The sequence below is a fragment of the Oreochromis niloticus genome, linkage group LG1 (assembly GCF_001858045.2).
Source record: "Oreochromis niloticus isolate F11D_XX linkage group LG1, O_niloticus_UMD_NMBU, whole genome shotgun sequence".
NCBI lineage: Eukaryota > Metazoa > Chordata > Actinopteri > Cichliformes > Cichlidae > Oreochromis > Oreochromis niloticus.
This window is the reverse complement of record NC_031965.2, coordinates 39,823,380-39,843,597: the sequence shown is the minus strand read 5'-3', so window position 1 is coordinate 39,843,597 and position 20,218 is coordinate 39,823,380. Positions and strand designations below refer to the sequence as shown.

Below are 20,218 nucleotides of genomic sequence, written 5' to 3'. Positions count from 1 at the left end.
CGCTTATTTACAAGTCCTCGTGGACTTGAAATAAAAACAGATCGAGCCGGTTTATCTGCGGGGAGAGAGAGAGGGCTGAACTGGGAAAGTTTGGATGTAGAAACTTAAGTTAGCATCCAGATTGAAATTGACTTCTGCACAACGACACACACACACACACACACACACACCAGATAGGTTTAAAAATTAAACAGAGGCTGCCCTCCCTGCACACACACACACACACACATACATGTTTTCCTGTCTTAGTGAGGACATCTAATGGACATGATGCTTTCCCTAACCATGACCTTAATGTAACCCTGACGCCAAAACCACATTTTTAGTCTCAAACACGCCTTCAAACTTATGGGGACGGGCTGTTGGTCCCCACAAAGATGTATAAACATGGTACACACACTCGCACACACTGGCGTTCAACAGTCTGCGTGCTCAGCTAGCGTGCAGACCCACAGATGCCGTCATTAATCCCCGTCCTGGGCTCTGTGCCTCTGCAGCCACAGGTTTGTGTGTCTGATCTGAGGGTTCGGTCACCACCAGTTGAATATCGCGTTCCATTTCTGACTCTAACAGCTGGATCAGATGTAAGTAAGTGATCGAGCTCACCAACTCTCCAAACATCGCTGCTGTTTAGTTAATCATCTTTGTTTCTAGCTGAGCCGTACGTTTTTATTGTGTTGGAAATCCTTCAGTCACAGGTTTGTCATCTTTAGAGCCAACGTCCTACTAAATTCAGCTAAATTCTCTTTTCCTGGTTGTCAAACTTTGGATGCATAGACTCGGGTTAATAACGTCAGAAAGAACAAGCAGACTCAGTTCTGGGATGTTTTGTGTTTGTTTCTCTCATCAGCTGCTAATGCAGTGATGTGTCACTGGATTAGCAGATTCGTGAGGGGACACACACTCTGTGAGACCCCCACACTGAGCTCCAATCACACCATGAATCAGGTGAACTACACAGAGAAATTAGTTTTTCCTCAGAGTCACATAATGAAACGTGCACCAACTTCAGCTGCACTTGTGTGAATGCTTCTGATCGCTGATCATTATTTGTGTCCTGTGTCCTGTGCCCTCAGATGAAGGTGATTTTTCTAGAACACAAACACAGTTTGCCTTTTTATATTTTTAGCAACAACTAGAGTCCCCTCCTCCTCCTCGACATTTCTGTTTAAGAATCTTCAGCTGTAAAACATCGTTTATAGAAATCAGGCCTCAAAAAGAGAATCTGATAAGGTTTGATGAGCGGGTGGGTGTGGCTTCTATAATCTCTCTGTGACATCACATGGATCCCTGGGTAGAAAAAACTATGATAAACAGCCTGAGCTTGTTCACACACACAGAGCTCATTATTAGGAGCAGTCATGTGACAGGAAATGAGAATAGGTCCTCTTTAATTTGTGGGGACCCTGTTTGTGTTTAGTTTGCGTCACCTTCTGTCTCTCACATGTTCCCATCTGTCTGTTTATTCCTTCTTTTGTGTCGACAAAATCCTTCAAGAGTTGGAAATTTAAGGCTAAAGAGACGCAGAGTAATAATGAGGGAGGAACAGAAAAGAGGAGAGAGACGGTGTTCTTGTTTTCATTAGTGTGGCATTATCTCAGCCTGTTAATTAACCCCCCAAGGCCCTCTGCAAGGAGATCAGAGGGAGAGGAAAGGAGGGCAGCACGAGGGAGGGGGGTGTCTGTATGTGTGTGTCGATATCTGTGTGTGTGTGTGCGTGCGTCTGTCTGTGTGTGTGTGTGTGGGGGGGGGGGGGTCTGTGTTTGCGTGTGTGTTTCTATGGATACATCCACACTAGCCCGGATAGATTTGAAAACCGCGTTTTCGCATCCATACTAGCGTTTTCAGTCGTTTTCAGAGTTGTGCGTTCAGTTCCAGTTCCAGTCCTGCGCGTGCGCAAAAGCGAGTGAGAATTAAAGAATTTGAAGAAAAGCTATCTGGAGCATGTACAAACTGCTATTAATCTTGTCTAGGGCTGTCAAAATTGAGAGCAAACAAAACAACTGCTGTATAATGCCCTCCGCTATCTTTGTTTAATTGGTCACATGACTTTCCTTGGGGAAAACGCCGTCTCAGTGTGGACGGGAGGCCAAAACGGATCGTGTGGGGGGGGGTGAATGTGTGTGCCCATGTTTCACCCACAGCACCTGGCTGCAGCCACTGTGGAGCTCCACAGTACATGGAAACACGTGACTTCAAATTTGAACACAGCTGCGTTGCTCGGGCCGTGTCTCAATATGCTGGTTTTGTGTACACAGTACATATAAAAGGTTTGAATATTACTCTTTCTTGGTCACAAAATAAACTTTGATATATTTTCAGGCGAGAATGTAGCTGTTTAAACTTCAAATATCTGCTCGATTTATCAAGACATCACATATTTGCAGAAGTGCTCCGACGTTTTCGGAGACGTCTGTTATCCACCAGCTCAATAGCTGACCGGGTGTTCGAGGGTCACTAGAGCCAGCGAGAACAGCGAACTCCCGGCACATCGTTTTCAGACCCCCCTCGGTTTTCACTACTCAGGTTAAACATGATATATAAGTCACTTAGATAACTTAAAAATGTTATTGTTTGGCTTTTTTCAGTGTTTTATCTGTTCCTGAGTAAATCAGTTTGGCTGAGATTAAAGTTAAGCTTTATAACTGGACTGTTTTATTTAATACTGAAGTCTTACTGTCAGTATATTCTGAATTTCACCCGTCATATCCCGTGATGTAAAATGTTCTCTTCTTATTTAAACGGCTGACTCTGAAATAAGTATAACATTAAAAATATTTAAATTCAAGAGGAAACATTTTCAGCGGGAGCAAAAACATATTTAAAAAGCATGTTAATACGTGGAGATCCTAAAGGCTGCTCCAAAAATGACCCGTTTATATTTTAAATATTTGTTCAATTCTTTTCCAAACCCCAGCTGTCTATTGTGTCAGTGTCTACTGAAATAAAAATAAAAGTGTTCTAACGTCTCACCTGTTTGTTATTGTTCAGGCATATGTGTGTACTATTTTTTTTAATAGAGCGATTAAGCTTGTGTTTTCATACATGTAGTGATTGTGCTTAGCTGTATGAAGCTTATCCGACATTATGGAACAGATCATACATAAAAGTGAATTTTGCTGGATTGCTTAAGATACTTTTTAAAATGATCTTTTCTTTCTTTCTTTCTTTCTTTCTTTTAAAATTGTCTTCTTTTTATTTAAAAAAAAAAGAAGAAGAGGAGAAAATCTAAAGCATCATGTGTAATATTCATTGTAAATATTAATCACAGTTAAATTAAAAGGGGATGGGAGTAAAAACTCTGCAACCGTGATATCATCAAGTACGCTGCTGTTCCAATTGTAGAACGATTGTGCTGTTTCTTGTATTTTTGGGAAGTCCGGACTCCCGTGTGTGCTTAAGAAGTCCAGACTCGCATACTTGGGAAACAGCCTTTGTTTTTGTGTTGTATCCTGTATTGCAACATATTAGACGTGTTTCCGCCTACTGTGGAAGTCACGTGTTTCCAGTTAATGTGGAGCTCCACAGTGGCTGCAGCCAGACCCTTCTCTGTTTCACCTGCCATGTATGGACTCACTCACACGCCCACAGCCAGCTGCTGATACGTTATCTATACACAGACTCACACACTCACACAGGTGAGCTGTTGCTGTGAGTCTTGGTGTGATTACTGATGTTTCCTGTCTGAGCTCCGCCAACAACATGTCTTTGTAAACAGATTCTTTTCATGAATCTGTGACTTTTCCTGTTGTCGAGTGAAAGAAGCGGGGCCTGAAGCTGTTACTCTCCTAAACGCAGCGCGGCTCGAGCGTCACCTCGCCGGCCGGCGTCTCCTTGTCTCTGCTATCTTAAGACTGCAACAGATGGCAGCGCTGGCATGAGAACGCATTTAAGGATGGCGGGGTTTGGTCTGCTGCCAGCACGCTGTTCTGGGTCTGGATGTGGCCTGTGTGGGTCTGTGTATTTCTGCATTAAGGGTGTTTTTATTGAAGTGTGTGTGTGGAATATATCTGAGAGGAGAAGAGAAAATGTTTAAGCAGTCGCCACATGTGGAGGGTTTCACATTGGAGTTACAAATCCCTGAAGCGCACACACACACACACGCACGTGTTGTCACGCTGCACTAACAGCAGGAAGCTGCAGGCTCTGTAGAGTAAAAACTTGCACTGAAGGATGGACTATTTCAGGAAGCGTGTGAGTGGACGGAGGAGGAGGCAGACAGAGGGTTTGTAGGCAGAGGCTCACAGAAGGTGTGAGCAATTAAATGTGCTAAACCATCTGTCCAATAACCTGCACGCACATACATTACTCAGCAAACTGCAGCAACGCACGGGAACCCCGACACATCCACTCTGAGGACTTTTAAGAGGTGTTCCCCACTGACATCACTGCTTTCACTTTACTTTCAAGTGCCAACAACTAACCAGATCCAAGGATAACATCACACAGGTCAGTGATGTTTCAGCATCACTGACCTGAGATTCTTCCACCACTTTCAGGAGTACGTTTCACTTTATGAGGACGGTGGGTGCCATCGGGTTCAGCAGCTTGTCACACGAAAAGCTTTCAGGCCAAAGGTCATAGTCAGAGCTGGATCAGGGAAACATCCCTTAGTGATGCTCCTGGGAGACTTCCCATGATGCACTGATCGGTGTTCTTCTTTCCCCACCATCACCAAAGCCCACAGTCTGATGGTTGCGGTTCTGTCTGGTACTGTAGGGTAGGGACGTCAAACTCAATTTACACCGAGGGCCACAGACACTGAACCAGTGAAACTCCACCTTCCTGATAATGTCCACAGGTTTCTGTGTGAGTGGAGGCTGTGGGCCTCGGTTGGTGTCCAGTCAGAGTCCAATACTGTTGTGGTTTAGTTGGCTCATTGTCAGCTGTCTGGAGATGGGAGGGTCACAGGTTTAAGCTGCTGACAATTAGGAATTCCAACAATATTGGGAATAAATGAGGAAGACGTTGAGATGGACATGAGTGAGGAGAGAGACATCACGAGGAAAACATTCATGTACAGCTGTCAGATATTTAGTTTTAAAGAGCTGTCTGAAGTTTAAATTAAAAGTTGCTCGTAAGGTTACTAATGAAACATGAACAGGTGGAACAGCGATGAGGGTGGAGCAGCTCATCTACCCATGGGAGGATTGGTGTTTGATCCCCGTCTGCTCCATTCTGCATGACAGACGTCCTCGGTCAGTTTGTGCATGTTGTGTAAAACGCTTTGAGCGCTCAGCTCGAGTAGAAAAGTGCCGTGTAAGAAGCAGTCCACTGTTTAAAGATCCGATGTATTTTTAATGGATTCATTTCAAGTTTAAAACATTCATTTGCTAGGAGATGTAATTACAACTAATCAATGTATATTTAAGAGTATCTCATCATTTTTTCTCTTAAACAACCTCGAAAATGAAATCAGGTAGGTTAGTGAGTGAAACTCTGAATTACATCAGGTAACTCATTATTCTTATATATTATATGTATAAAGTCAGACCTCCCACAGCCCGCCGTGATCCTAAAATAAATATATTTCCATGACTTCAAACAGCCTGAAGGGAATTGATTGTTCTCTCCTTCCTCTGATGAATTAAGAACATTTCCCTCAGAGATCGGGCTTGTTGATAGAAAATTGGCCTGAAGTTTGGGGAATAAAGATTTGGTCTGTTTCCTAGCTTAACTAGAGAAAACCAACACACAAATAACACCAGGGGAGGCACTTAAGGAGAGGAGCTGTGGGGGGAGCGGGCGGAGGAGAAGGAGCTCTTTCAGCATCAAAGCCAGCTAAAACGTCTCCACCGGGGACCGGGTCCCCTGTTAAATACAGAACTGGATTATTAATTGCTGTACCAGTAGGACCTGTTAATAAGAACCCAGAATAGCTTTCTTTCCCTTCCTAATATTTTCGTGCTGCTTCTCTGCAGTCGATTCATTTTCTTTTTGTGCTGCTGAACTCGGTTTGCTTCACTCACTCCTCTTTTGCCTTCGTCGCCTGCAAACTGGCCTTTTCGCCGACGTACATGCACCTTTCCCAGACGCATGTACCTGGATGAGCTCTGCGTGCTGACACACCTCAGATAACTGTCACATGACTGGAGTAAAGCTGTCATGTGATAACAGGATTACTTACAGAAACCTGTACCAAAGTTTTGACCACAGTGTCCATCATGTTCTTGTTGCCATGGCTACAGGTGTGTCAAAGCTGTGGGTATCTGTGAACGAGCAGCGCCTGGTCGCTCCACAGGTGTCGAATCGTGTCATGTGCCCAGGTTATGACATCACTGACACATGTTTATCACCAAGCAGAGTTTCTGATTTTAATTGAAAATATGAGTAAACATGAAAATCAACCAAATCGGCAGAAAGAGCGAAACAGTGAAGAGCACGCGGTCTCCTGGATAGGTGAAAACAGGAAGTCAAAGGAATTTGCAAAGAAAAGCGTCTGGACTTCTTTAAGTTGCTTGAAGACGTTTCACCTCTCATCCGAGAAGCTTCTTCAGTTCTAAGGGTCAAATGGCCGAGAGTCCCAGATTTAAACCCAGTGGGAGTATCCCCCCAAAGAGGGACAAAGGACCCCCTGGTGATCCTCTAATCACATGAGCCAAGGTGTGAAAGTGGGTGTGGGACCTAATCAGCCAGGGTTTCGGGTGAGCTCATTGTGAAACCTGGCCCCACCCTATCATGTGATTTCCTGAGGTCAGATGGCCCAGGATGTGAGTGGGCGTTAAGGCGTCTGGGGAGGGAACTCAAAACTGGATTATAGATGGCAGACAGTTGGTGTCGTAAACCACCGCCTCTGTTCAAAGATGGTCGCTCACAGTGGACATAGATGGCCTCTTTCACTCCTCTTTCAAACCATCTGTCCTCTCTGTCCAAAATGTGAACATTGGCATCCTCGAAAGAGTGACCTTTGACCTTTAGATGCAGATGGACTGCTGAGTCTTGTCCTGTGGAGGTGGCTCTTCTATGTTGTGCCATGCGCTTGTGAAGTGGCTGTTTGGTCTCCCCAATGTAGAGGTCTGGGCATTCCTCGCTGCACTGTACAGCATACACCACGTTGTTCAGTCTGTGTTTTGGAGTTTTGTCTTTCGGGTGAACCAGTTTGTGTCTGAGTGTGTTGCTGGGTCTGAAGTACACTGGGATGTCGTGCTTGGAGAAAACTCTCCTGAGTTTCTCTGATACACCGGCTACATAGGGGATGACAACGTTGTTGCGTCTGTCTTTCTTATCCTCCCTCGCTGGTGTCTGATCTTCTTTTCTGTGCCTCTTTGCTGACTTTATGAACGCCCAGTTAGGATAACCACATGTTTTGAGTGCTTCCTTTATGTGTGTGTGTTCCTTCTTTTTTCCCTTCAGGCTTAGAGGGAACATGTTCTGCCCGGTGTTGTAGGGTCCTAATTACTCCAAGTTTGTGTTCCAGAGGGTGATGGGAGTCAAAGAGGAGGTACTGGTCCGTGTGTGTGGGCTTCCGGTAAACTTCGATGTTGAGGTTGCCGTTCTCTTCAATGTGCACGGCACAGTCCAGGAAAGGCAAGCAGTTGTCCTTTGTGTCTTCCCTGGTGAACTTGATGTTTTTATCCACAGCGTTAATGTGCGCAGTGAAGGATTCCACTTCTTGTGTCTTGATTTTGACCCAGGTGTAGGGCTGCACGATTAATCGTTAGAAAATCGCGATCTCGATTCATACTTATGTGCGATCTCATTTCCAAATGACAACGATTTAAAAAAAAAAAAAAAAAAAGACGACGACGATTGTACCGCATTTTGATCCGGGACGTAATCTGCATGAAAACAAGCGCTCACTCTTCCTGCTCAACAAATGACAAGGGCGGAGCCTTAGCCCCCGTGATACAGAAGCTGTGCCGTGATGCTCAAATTGGCAGGGAAAAAACAACGGAGAACACGTCAGGGATGACGAGAAAGTGACAGGAGAAAATCCGTCCCGGTCAACCACCCAAACATCAATAACGGGAACCTTATACAGCGCTTCCCTATCCGGTTGTTCAGTCTGACGTCACTGGCCGTGTCTGGGCCTAAACTCCGCTGCAGGTCCATATATCAAACGATCACTGTGGCATTACTGAGAGTTGAAAAACTGTCTGAAGTCTTTCATCTTTAATAAAATGATCAGTGTTCTGCTCTACCAGGTGTAACAATTGAGTTTAACATCCAGGCATCCATGAAAAATGGAATTTATGACATTTAACGGCGTTAGAAGTTAGCAGGAAGTTAGCTCGCTAGCTTCTATCTAAATACAATATAGCATGTCCTGACTGCGGGGTTTTGGAAACAAATTCAAACGTACAGCTCTGCTATAACTTCCAACATAAATGAAGACAGAAAACTAAACAGCAGTGACGTTTGTAGGGTTACTGAAGTTTGGCTAGCTGGTATATAATGATGTGCTACGTGACCGCTAGCGACACAGCTATGTTAGCATAATATAAACAAGCTAACTTTTTTTCCACTCGATAAAAGTTAACGTGAGTGTTCTCGGTGGTCAGGAACAAATGTAATCGCATGGCAGGATGCTGTAAAAGGACTAAACTTCAGTCAGGAGAACAAGTGAGATAATCCATCCACAATACGAGGTTAGTCATTAATATACTGCTGCATGGGCTGGGCTGTAGTTACATGTAAGGTTTTAAAAACTGAGCTTAAATAAATGATTAGCGGTAATAAAAGCCGAGGGAGGTCAACAGTGATCACTGACTGTTTTATGAGCTTTTTGAGATTAAATAGAAGAAAATACAAAACATTAAACATGTTAACAACACAAAACCCATATTAAACGCAGACTACTTTAGGCCCGGAAGTAGGATTCGTCACGTCATCACTGAACAACCGGATACACGTCAAACTCCCGCAGGCACAAAGAAATTACGGAGGCTATTACTCATCACCTGACCAAAGATATATCAACACTGTGCAAAACGAGGGATTTAGGAAAATGATCAACACCCTAGACAAACGCTACACAGTGCCGTCCCACAACTATTTTTCTATTGTTGCACTACCTGCTCTATACACGCAGTGTCGAGCAACGGTGGAGACGGAATTTCAAGCAGTACAACATTTTGCGGCAACCACAAAATGTGAGGCATTTATTGTTTTTATGTTTATTTATTGTTTTTATGTTCAGTTTCAACTGTTACGAAGTTGATGTGCAGTTAATAAGTGCAATAAATATTTATATTGGAAAAGAAAATCGTGAGAGAATCGTGATCTCAATTCTAAGCAAAAAAAATCGCGATTCTCATTTTATGCAAAATCGTGCAGCCCTACCCAGGTGTCATCTACATATCTGTACCAGTGGCTGGGTGCTCTTCCTTTGAAAGAGCCAAGAGCCTTCCTTTCCACTTCCTCCATGTAAAGGTTGGCTACAATAGGTGACACGGGGGAGCCCATGGCACAGCCATGTTTTTGTCTGGTCCTTTGTCCCTCTTTGGGGGGATTACTCCCACTGGGTTTAAATCTGGGACTCTCGGCCATTTGACCTTAGAACTGAAGAAGCTTCTCGGATGAGAGGTGAAACATCTTCAAGCAACTTAAAGAAGTCCAGACGCTTTTCTTTGCAAATTCCTTTGACTACGATGACCTGGATGACTGAGAACCTTCACAGACATACGTGAAAACAGGAAGTTCTGCTATCAACGCCTAATACTGAAGGGCACCTGTGGCATCTCTGCCACGACCCTGACTGCTGAGCACGATGATGACACTCAGCTCATGCCATATGGACGCTCATGAAGGACTCGCTGGCGTCGCATTTCCCTGGCCTGGGTACTTAAAGAGTTGGTGTTGTGAATGGACACATCCCAGACCTCCGTGTTTAATGCAGTTCTGCTGGATGAAAACATCTGAATCAGAGTGAAGCAGCTCACACACCCCGTCTGACAGACATTTGCACATTTCAGTGGTTTCTCAGCCTAAAGGCCAAACAAACAGGAAGTGATCAGCAGCAGAAGGAGACCCAGCACATCGGTGACAGATGCCAGCTCCTTAAACTTATCTCAACTTTTAGGTAACAGACTGCAGCAGCAACCAAGGGGAGAGCGCTTCCTACCCAGACAGTGTTTGCCACGCCCACGTTAGAAACCAACAAGTGATTCTCACTCTTTCACTGGCAGAGTTCAACCTCACGTTTATACATCATTCACTTTGGCTCGTACGTCTCCTTCTGTCAGCTTCTTCCTTTAGGGGGCGCCATGGCAGATCATGTGCCTCCACCTCCTCCTATCCCAGCGTCCTCCTCCGTCACACCAACCCTCTGCATGTCCTCCTTCACTACATCCATGCACTTTATTCACTCCTTCGTGTCCTCCTCCTGTGCTTTATCTGTTTCACTCGTTCACTGCATGTTTCTTCTCTGACTCACAGACACTTTTCACTTCATTGGTCCAACAAACAAACCCACTCATTCATTTATATCATTTTTCACTCTGTGTGTGTGTGTGTGTGTGTGTGTGTGGACTGAATTCCCAGCCTTTGAGTCCCTGCTGGACTGAGGAGGGCACAATCAGCTGCTGACCTGTCACTGTGCACAAATAATGGATGCCCAACTCTGTGTGTGTGTGTGTGTGTGTGTGTGTGTGTGTGTGTGTAGGCTGTCATCCATGTTTCTCAGCAATAAAGAGAAAGAAAGGAAATAAAAAAAATGGAGGCAGTGGGGGTTGATGGATATCGCGGCCACCTGCTTCTCACTCACACTCTGACACAAAGAGCGGCAGCAACTCGACCACGTTCATCATCGTGAACTTTGTTTGACCTCAACGGAGTGACCGCAGCTCAAAGCTAGAGAACGGTTAGAAAAGGCAGAAACATGGGAAGCGTGTATTTTACACGTGTAATGAAAAAAGATTAATTCTTCTCTTTAAGCGCAGTTTGAGCAAAACCACAAAAGAGTAACCTCCTATGTAACATCCAATTAGAGTCCCCGAAATTCACTCTGCACCAAAACTGGAGCTCAGACTTCTTGGGCGGTCTGTTTGTACCATTAACCACCCAGCTGCCATCTTGGGTCAGACAATTGCATGAAATTGTCCAAACCGTCTGAAGCATTAAGAGCACTGAGAGGACGAACCCACCTCCTGAAAACCATCCCCACACTGACACAGAGTCCCTCTCACACCCACGGTTAGCAGTATAAACTCAGACACCTGAATATTTCCAAGCACCTCATTTTTGCTCCCCTGGTGGGGAAAAACTCCTCAGACTTCACCACAGGATCCAGAAACTTACCCTGGACCCAGATGAAACCGTCCTTTCATGTGGTCTGTCTCTGCACTTGCACACCTACAACTGAGGCAGTGGAGACGGTCAGAAAATGACTGCAACAAGACCCTTGCTTAGGAAACAGAACCAGCTTCAGCCCCAATCAGACCCAGACACTGTTACACCTCTGCATCACTTCCACGTATTTTAAATACAACAAGGGTTTCTACAGAATCCAAAAGCACGTATTCTCGGAAAAATGGTTGCAGGAGGTGAGCTGGCTTCAAACAAATGATGAATGCACAGAGATGTGGTGCAGAATGTGCCGTGGAAATCCCACTCTAGCAGACAAAAACAGCGCCTTTTATATGTACGCAAACGCGCGTTGCAACTTCTTATCTGGTGCGCGTCTTTTATTTTGACAGCGAATGCGCTCCTGCGGACCACTTATGTGCACCCCTGAATAAAAAGCACCTTGAGGTGACTGTTGTTGTGGTTTGGCGCTGTATAAATAAAATGTAGCTGAATTGATCTGCAGTAGAGACCTGTCAATCACAGGTCAGCCCCACCCTAAAGCCTCCCCTGCTTCCTGTTCATCTTCTCGTTTTTTCACTCTGACCTGAAACAGCGGCTCATCGGGAAAGTGTTCACCTGAGCAAGAGGCTCATTTTGTCATAGACATCTGTCCAGAAGAGTCGCCCCCTGTTGGATATTATAAAGACTGGAGGTTTAAGGGTTCCTGCTCCTGAAGCTTCGTCCATCTTTTACAATACAGTCTGTGCTATTGATAGCTTCCATTTCAAGGCGTCTTCTTGCATGTATGATTTACTATATGAGTGTGTGTGTGTGTGTGTGTGTGTGTGTGTGTGTGTGTGTGTGTGCACCACACTATTGTGAAGTCATCTCGAGCTCTTTGTGTGGATATTCTGGGGGCAGGTAGTGTCAGTGCAGAATAAAATACTTTTTCACAGTGATCAGCTTGTAAACACGATGAGCTCTTCATCGTCTGATCCTGCGAACAGAATTATCCATGCAGAAGCTTAAACCCCCCCACCCCTCCCCAAGTGGAGCTCTTATTTACCCCCTCTCATAAGCTCTTCCCTCGCTCTTATCTCCCTCCGTCATTTCCTCTGCTTCATCTTCCTCCTTTTCTTCTCTTTCCTGCAGAGGGAAGCCTATTTGTCCACTTTAAGTGAAATCACTCAATTCTTTCAGGAAGAGAGCGAGGAAGAAAGTGTGTGTGTGTGTGTGTGTGTGTGTGTGTGTGAGAGAGAGAGAGAGAGAGTCCACCTTCCAAATAAGTTCCATTAATCATGGGCCAGAGTCTAATGTAACTAATATTTTACAATTAGAGGAGACACGATGGAGCTGGGGGCCATCTATCTCCCTTACACCACATGATCATCGATTCATAAGAGCTGAGGAGAGAGAGAGGGAGGGAGGCCGCAGTACACACATACACAGAGATGCTGGGCAGGAAGCAAGAGGATGTCACATTAGCATTTAAGCCCTGCTTAAAATCATCCCCTTATTTTTCTTCATTGATCGTCTGCTGGTCACTTTTTGGAAACAGAACTGTCATTAAAATTCTCAGAGCCCTGAAATCTCAAAAACCTGCTGAGGAAATCAGCAGAAGGGAAATCAGCAGAACTGCACTGAAATTATTTTGTTCTTAAGCAAAACTTCATTTATGTAAATAAAACAATCCACGTTTGTGTAAGCAGAAATCTGAGGAACGAGTTTTTGCGTTACAGCTGAACCGCCGTGCTTTGGCGGGCTGTGTGGCTTCAACGTGGCGAACGTGTTTATTACAGGAGAAATTTTAAACATCCTTTTATTCAGTTTCATTTTATTTATACAGCACCAAATCACAACAACAGTCGCTTCAGGCAGACCCTACAATAATACCCAACAGTCACGTGAGCAGTTCACTTGTTTGCTTTAAGCCTCGGAGGCTGTTCCGCTTCTGCCCTCTGAGGTATTTACCTTTGACAGGTGTTCTTAACTTTACCCCACAGAGGTCAGTCTGAACTTCTGCAGACGACTTCCTGAACACAGTCAAGTGTATGAACGTGGTGCATACTCATCTGTTTTCTAGTCTTACTGATCGCTCACATCTGCAGGGTCTGACGGTGGTCCCGTTTGTGTTTCTGCACAGCGGTGAAAACAGTTCAGTGTCACAGCACCAGCTCACATTAGGAAGAAGCTTTATTGTAAGGTAAAGACGCCACATCAGCATGTCACTCTGAAACCTTCAAACAGGAAACAGACTGAGACCCAGGTCACATGACCTCAGGCACCTGCTGAGTGGAGACAGAGGTTCACAGCTGTAGGCCGGTGCTCGTCCATGCTTCAAAGTCAAAGCCAGAATCTTTACGTGAACTCTGGAGGTAACAGGAAGCCTCGCAGTGGCACGCTCAACAACCTGCACATGTTCTGAGTGAACGAAGAACTGCAGTAACCCAGACATGATGAAACAGAGGCACGAACATCATTCCAGCTCACTGCAGTATTTAAATGAGCATCCGAGGCGAGCTCACCCCAACGTTTCTGATAGAAGATTAACGGAATCTGTTTCCATGACCTTAGACACAAATCTGTCAGGGCCACAAACACAGACCTCTGTCTTCATCGAGTTGGAGGAAGCACCTATTCAGCACACCAGCACCAGGTGATCATAGACTAATACACCTTCACGTATACCAGTATGATGCTACAAAGCATGAACAGCAGTGGCCACCGTGTTTTCCTCCGTTCAGTCATAAAACTCTTCAGATTTAACCTCGGCTGTCCAGCGTGTCCAGCCGTCAGACCTCGGCTGTCTCAGGTTAAACGTTCATCTCTGGTGCATGCTCTACAGAGCTGCCCAGCGGGCCGGATTTGGACCATCTGGCGTGCTGCTTCTGCTTTATAGGCCGTATGTTTGACACCTCTTATTTACAGGAACGAGAAGCAAACGTCTGACAGATGTTAGGGTTCACAAACTCTCTGATGAATTAAAAAAAGACAACAAAAAAAACCTTTAACATGAATGCGTTCTTTGTCTTCTTTTGCTCATACTCCGAGATCCTGATGGAGAACTCACACCAACAGAGCCGAGAGCTGATTTTAAAGATACCACAAAGAAACGACAGCACCACACCGATGTGTGCCAGTCTACAGAGCATGTGCAGAAACGACCGGCTTGTCCCAACAGCTGGTCTGTGGCGCCCTCTGGTGGTGAAAGTGCAGCGCTGCACCGTGAAGCCTCAGCACTAATGTAGCGGAAACGGAGGGAAATTAGAGGCTGAGATGACGGTTCATCTGCAGGTCACCATCTGCCTGGTGACCAACCACACACTGCCACAACTGCACAGCGTCATCACACACACACATACACACATGGCAGTGTGGAAAATGCAAAAAATCTGAAGAAAGAGCGGCAGTTAAATCAGAGGGAAAGCTCTCTCTCTCACACACAGATGGCCTAATGTGTTCTTTAATCAGACACACACATAGCTGGATATGAGATCAGGAAATTACTTGTTTTCACTGTGCGTGTGCGCACGTGTGTGTGTGTGTGTGGCTTTATTGGGGACAGGTGTGGGAGCTTTGAGCGGGCACCGACCCGGGCAGCCTGACCCTGTTTGGGGTCCTGCCGTGAGGCGTTACTTCGGATCATCTCTGAGATGATGAATATTTGTTAGAACTGTGAGCGGAGCTGATCATCTTGGATCAATAATCTGACCTGGATCGTTCTCCTGGAGCTTCATGTAGCAGGTGAGGTGTGAGTGGACGCAGGACGAACTGCGTTTCTGTGGATTTTTACTCCATCAGCCGATTCTCTGGTTAGAGGTTTAGTGAACTGGAGTTTTGACTGTCTGAACAGCCGCCCCTCCTCAGCTCCAGAGGTGACACACCTGGAGCAGTCTGAGTGGAGATTCACCTGCTCTCACAGACCCAAGTCTGGGTCAGCACAAACCCGAAGGGCAGGCGTGTCGGTCCTCGCAGCACCTTCCTTTCTTGAAGGAAGCCTTCATGGGTAACTAGCCAGCACCATGTTAGCGTCCTGATTTCCTGTAACACGGGAAACTTTGCTATTTCCTTTGTTGGAGGTCAGTCATGGTTTCCTCATAAAGCTGTGTGCTCGTTCACGTGTGCACGCTCTCAGTGAGGCTCTCATGGCTTCTTTGGTTTTTGTGGGAAGATGTTGGTATATGTAATGAAGCAGAGGTCAGCTGTGACCCTCCAGCCCTGAGGAGGCAGAAACGCTTCTTCAGGTGATCGGTCCAAACTGTGACATGTGACCTCTGATGCTGCGTTAATGTTAATAAAATAACTTTATTTAGAAAATGATTTTGACCCTGAAGCTAGAAGCTGGCCTTGGTATCAAATGCAGGTGAAAAGGAGAACGTTCTGCTCTCACTTGTCCTGAGCAGACACCTGTCCCACACAGCGCCTCCAAACTGTACCCAGCATGCACTCTGTCACGTATCCTGCAGCGAATTATCAGAACCAGATCAAACATGCTGGTTGCTCTGCGTCAGACGTGAATCGTCACACCGATGCTCAGAGAACAGCTTTAGTGCTCCTGCAGGCGGAGAAGAACTGATCTGGGTTCAGTGTTTTCAGCTCTGAAAATAACGAAGAAGCACCAAATCTGTGTGTGCTGCCTGAAAGCTGAATGTTTCACTCAGGTGTGGAACATCAGCTGACGGAGGGGCTGACAGCACAGCGACAAACCCAAAAGAAAGAAGAAGAAAGTGAAACAGGAAGCAGGCGGGTGCTCTGTGACAATCCTTTTTTAGTTGGAATACATTTTATTTTTATTATAAGTACAGTTCAGTAGTTACAAAACGAAGCATCTGCCATGAGGATACAGCAAACAGAAAAGTGTGGAGCTCACAAGACAGGTTTGTACATCATACGTGGGGTGGAATGATCATCGGAGCTGGTTCAGAGATGAATCTTTACACGGCTGGAAAACAGAGAGCGGGGTCGAAGGTCGCTTCCGAAGCGCCTAGAACATTTTCTCCTCGCATCTCACTCTCGCTAGTTTGATTTCGAATCCTCTCTTTTCAAAGATTACTGCCATCTACATAAATCAAAGAAACAAAAACGGGAGGATATACTGCAGAGAACGATCAGCCGGGCTCAAGCAGCAGCAGGCCTACGCTGAGGGTCGGGCAGGGGTTGGGGTCAGGGGTCAGCATACAAAAGAAGCCACAAACAGTAAACTAAAAAAGAAGTCTTATAGTTGGACTGTACATACCGCTTTAGACTTTTCTCTGGGTTCACAAAAAATGACGTAGAAACATTTCACAATGCCAAGGGACACACAAACACACACCTTCATTTAGTTAGTTAGCTAGTTTGTACTGTATAGGTTGGATTTATAATACTGTCACAGTGCAAAATACTCGGGAGATCGAAACGAACCAAAGAAAGAAGAAAGGACGAGTCCCTCTATGCATAATGATTCTGTATATACTGGGTGGGGGCGGGGCAAATATGTCTGCAGCACAGGAGACGATTGTCATCTTTTTCCTCTTTTTTTCTCATCGGTAAATGGACAAGGCATTATTCATGTACAGTACATATGAAAATCCAAAGAAAATCAACCCTACGGCCTACGGTCGAGCACAGCTACGGAGCTTTGAAGCAGTAACGGGGACGTGTTTCTAAGGCTATACACAATAAGCATTTTTCCAGTTTTTCTTCTTTTTTTTCCTCGTAAAGTAAATACATCGAAGCGTTGTCTTCAGTAGTCGGTAACACTGTGCAACAAAGATGGTGGCAGTATTTTACACACGGCCGCAGCTCCACAGGACGCGGCGTTTGAAAACGCCGCCCGCTTCTCAAACTGTTGCCTCTTGCCGTCGCTCTCTCGCGATGGCGACGACGGCGGCAGCGGCGACGACGGTACGGTACAGAAAAACAGACAGAGGCGGGGGAGGGGCTGAACCTGTACGCGCGCATCTTCCTCGCGCTCGTCGTTAGCACCGCCGTCGCCGGGGGCGTGGCCCACGGGCGGCCACTCCTCTGCGTGGCGGGAATGTGCAGATTTAAAGTGTACACCTTAAAAAGGACACAGCGTCTCTAAGCTGAGGAATGTTTCAGGGACACTTACGGGAAGTGCTAACAGGTAGTTTCATCCAAAGAAAACAAAGAAGGAGAAGAAGAAGAGGGAAGACGGGGTTGGGGGGGGGTGGGGAGGGCGCTCAGAGCGCCAGAGACAAACAGGAAGTCCACTGCTTTAGTGTCCGGGAGGCTGTGAGAGTCATTAGGTCCACGTGGCGCCGCTCTGACGGTAGTTTGTGTTTTCTCATCTTAAATAAAGTCTCTGATATAGTGTGTCCTTCGTTAACCTTCATCCTCCTCCTCCTCATCACCGCCTCCATCCTCACCAGCGTCCGCTCGCTCCGGAGCGGCCGTTAGTCTTTGTTTACAGCGTGGGCGTCGCCTACATTATGGTTGTTAGGGTGGTTGTTAAGGTCGCTGTTAAGATGGTTGGGGTCGAGGGTCAGCGTGGGGTCATGGGTCATGGGCTGGTCCTCCTCTCCTACCCACAGATGCACTACGGCCAATGAGAGAACAAGAGGCAGGTTAGCACCACGGACCCACACACACACACACACACACACAGTGTTTTCATGTTTGTGGGGACATCTCATTGGCATAATGCTTTCCCTGGCCCCCTACCCTAACCATCAGAAATGAATGCCTAACCCCAACCCCAACTGTAGCCCTGACACTAAAACCACATTTTTGAGTCTCAAAAATGTCTTCAAACTTGTGGGGACCTGGATTTTGTCCCCATAAGGGCTGCTGGTCCCCACAAGTATAGTAAACTTCCAATTTGTGGTCCCCACAAAGATATGAATACACGCTCACACACGCACATGGACAAACATCATGGTGTGTAACTAACAGTGACGTCCGCACGGCGGTCAGCTGGTCGCTGAGGCCACACAGACAAAGATGGACGTGTGGACGTACAATTACAGAGTTATAAGAACAAAGAATATGATAATAATTTGCAGTGTTTTTATTCTGTTGTTGTCCATTTTTATATCAGTCTGGAAGCTGAAGCTGGATGAACTGATGGAGAAGGGTGGGACTGAAATGTCCATCTATGCACTGGATCAGGTGGATGTTACTTTGTGCAGGATTCCCTGAATGATTTTAGTACATTGTTTACACATTCATAATAAATTGAAAACTATTAAAAATGTCTCTGATAGCGCATCACCACATGGTCTCCACGGAGACATCTGTTCTTTATTAAAAACCCATCCAGATCTGCTTTGATGGAACATTTGTGTTACTGGGTCAAAGGTCATGGTTCAGTCTGACATGTACCTGAGGATCTGTCCTGGTTAAGAACTCAGAACCGTGCAAAGAGCTCCACAGATTCATTTTGAGCCTCCATCTATAAAAACAACACGTGGTCTTGATCCTGTGAGCTCTGTGCACGTGTGCGGACGTCACATGATCAGTGTCTCACGCACACACAGTATTCATCAGTCAGGATGCTCAGATTGGACAACTGAAAGTTTTCTGGTGTGTGTGTGAATACAGGTCCTTGTACGTGATGAATGTGAGCTGGACTGAGCAGCATGTGAGGCAGTTTCAGCTGTTTTATTGGAAATGTTCTAAACGCACGAGCGGCGCTCGGCCTATCAGCAGGCAGGACAGTGACACCATTAGAGTCATTCTGTCCAATAAATAAACAACTGGGTATCAATTTGGATCTTTTTTCTCTTCAGTACTGAAGGTCTGAATAATTCTCGCTCCCCCGGCGTTCATGCACTGTTGATACGTGAACATCGCAGTTGCTCGGAAGGATTCAGGCTCATTAAGATGTAAAACAGATGCATCACCTTCTTTTCTGCCTTTCTGCTTCCTGTGAGGCTGAAGCTTGAGCAAGGTCGGCGCGGTCGACCAATCGGCTGTTTGTTTCCTCCTCGCGCTGCTTTTTTTGCCATTATGGGGGTTTGCGATGATTTCTTTGAGATTAGGCGCCAACACGTTTGAGTCCCGACAGCGCAGGCCTTTCACGCCCGGCGCCTGGCTCAATAAGTGCGACGGGAAGTGTGACAGTGGCGAGAAGCGAAGTGAGTAATTGTAATAAAAAAAGTTTTATGTCTCTGTGATACAGTAAGAAATGCATAACTGTAATTAGGTCCCACAGCAGAGGCCACTAAATAATACAAGCCCCCCCCTCCCGGTTTTGCACACTTTCATTCCCTCAGCAACTTCTTTGAAAATTATTTTGCAATAAAACACCGCTGAGCACATTTGCATGTCATGTTCTTTTAAAGTGGCGTTATGAATCTGACAAAACCAAATTAAAACACGGCTTTATTTGAGCTGTGCTTTCACAAGTATGGAAATGGATATGAAAATGAAAGGAAGTGCCAGCGTAACAGAGGGAAAATAAAGAGCTAATAACATGATAAAACATCTCTTAGATTCAGCAGCCAGTAATAACTCTCAGACTGTCTGCAGGGCGGGAGGAGAGCCCAGCAAACTCACTTCACGTGCTTCCCCGCTCCGCGTTACAACTGCAACCAAACAGAACCGTCACACTTACACGTCTGCTCTCTGCACGCCAGCTGCGTCGGCCACAGCAGCTCACCCTATCTGCACATCCAACCACGGCAAAGAACGACACGTATGGGACACCTACTGTGGAACTTGGTGCTGCTGCCCTGTGTGGTAACTTTGTGAGCTGTGGTTGAGGGTTCCAGTGAACGTCTGCAGAGAAACTTTTAACCGTGTTCAACTACTGTTCATGACTTGTTGGCCTGTAATCTCTCAGACGTGCCTCTCATGAATCATATTAAGTCATTGTGAGCCAGAAAGAAGATTATACATCCCTCATGTCCCGGTATAAACGCTCACGGACATGACACGTGTCTGTTTCTACAGAGACAGCAGCACAAACTCCAACAAGTACACATCACTGGCGTGTAAGGATGCTGAAAGAGGCCAAAAACCACTGGACTGATGTTCATGCAGGTAC

The 20,218-nt window shown here is 45.8% G+C and overlaps 1 protein-coding gene and 1 long non-coding RNA gene across 11 annotated transcripts in view; one reads left to right on the top strand and one right to left on the bottom strand.

The window, feature by feature from the left end:
- znf536 (zinc finger protein 536) overlaps positions 1–20,218 on the bottom strand; it is a 213,568-nt gene that overhangs the window by 4,089 nt on the left and 189,261 nt on the right. The window contains exon 8 of one of the 9 annotated variants that reach the window (XM_019361744.2): positions 15,975–17,767. The exons of the other annotated variants lie outside the window; for them this stretch is intronic. Coding sequence (XP_019217289.1) covers positions 17,625–17,767 — 143 coding nt within the window. The 3' untranslated portion in view covers positions 15,975–17,624. Of the gene's footprint in view, positions 1–15,974; positions 17,768–20,218 lie in introns of those variants that run through there. 9 annotated transcript variants of the gene reach the window in all.
- The window catches only part of LOC102075618 (uncharacterized), a 76,496-nt gene that overhangs the window by 40,037 nt on the left and 16,241 nt on the right, over positions 1–20,218 (top strand). Inside the window, exon 2 of one of the 2 annotated variants that reach the window (XR_003220785.1) lies at positions 20,125–20,214. This is a non-coding gene — a long non-coding RNA (uncharacterized LOC102075618). Of the gene's footprint in view, positions 1–17,773; positions 20,215–20,218 lie in introns of those variants that run through there. The other variant, XR_265712.4, reaches the window with a different exon arrangement.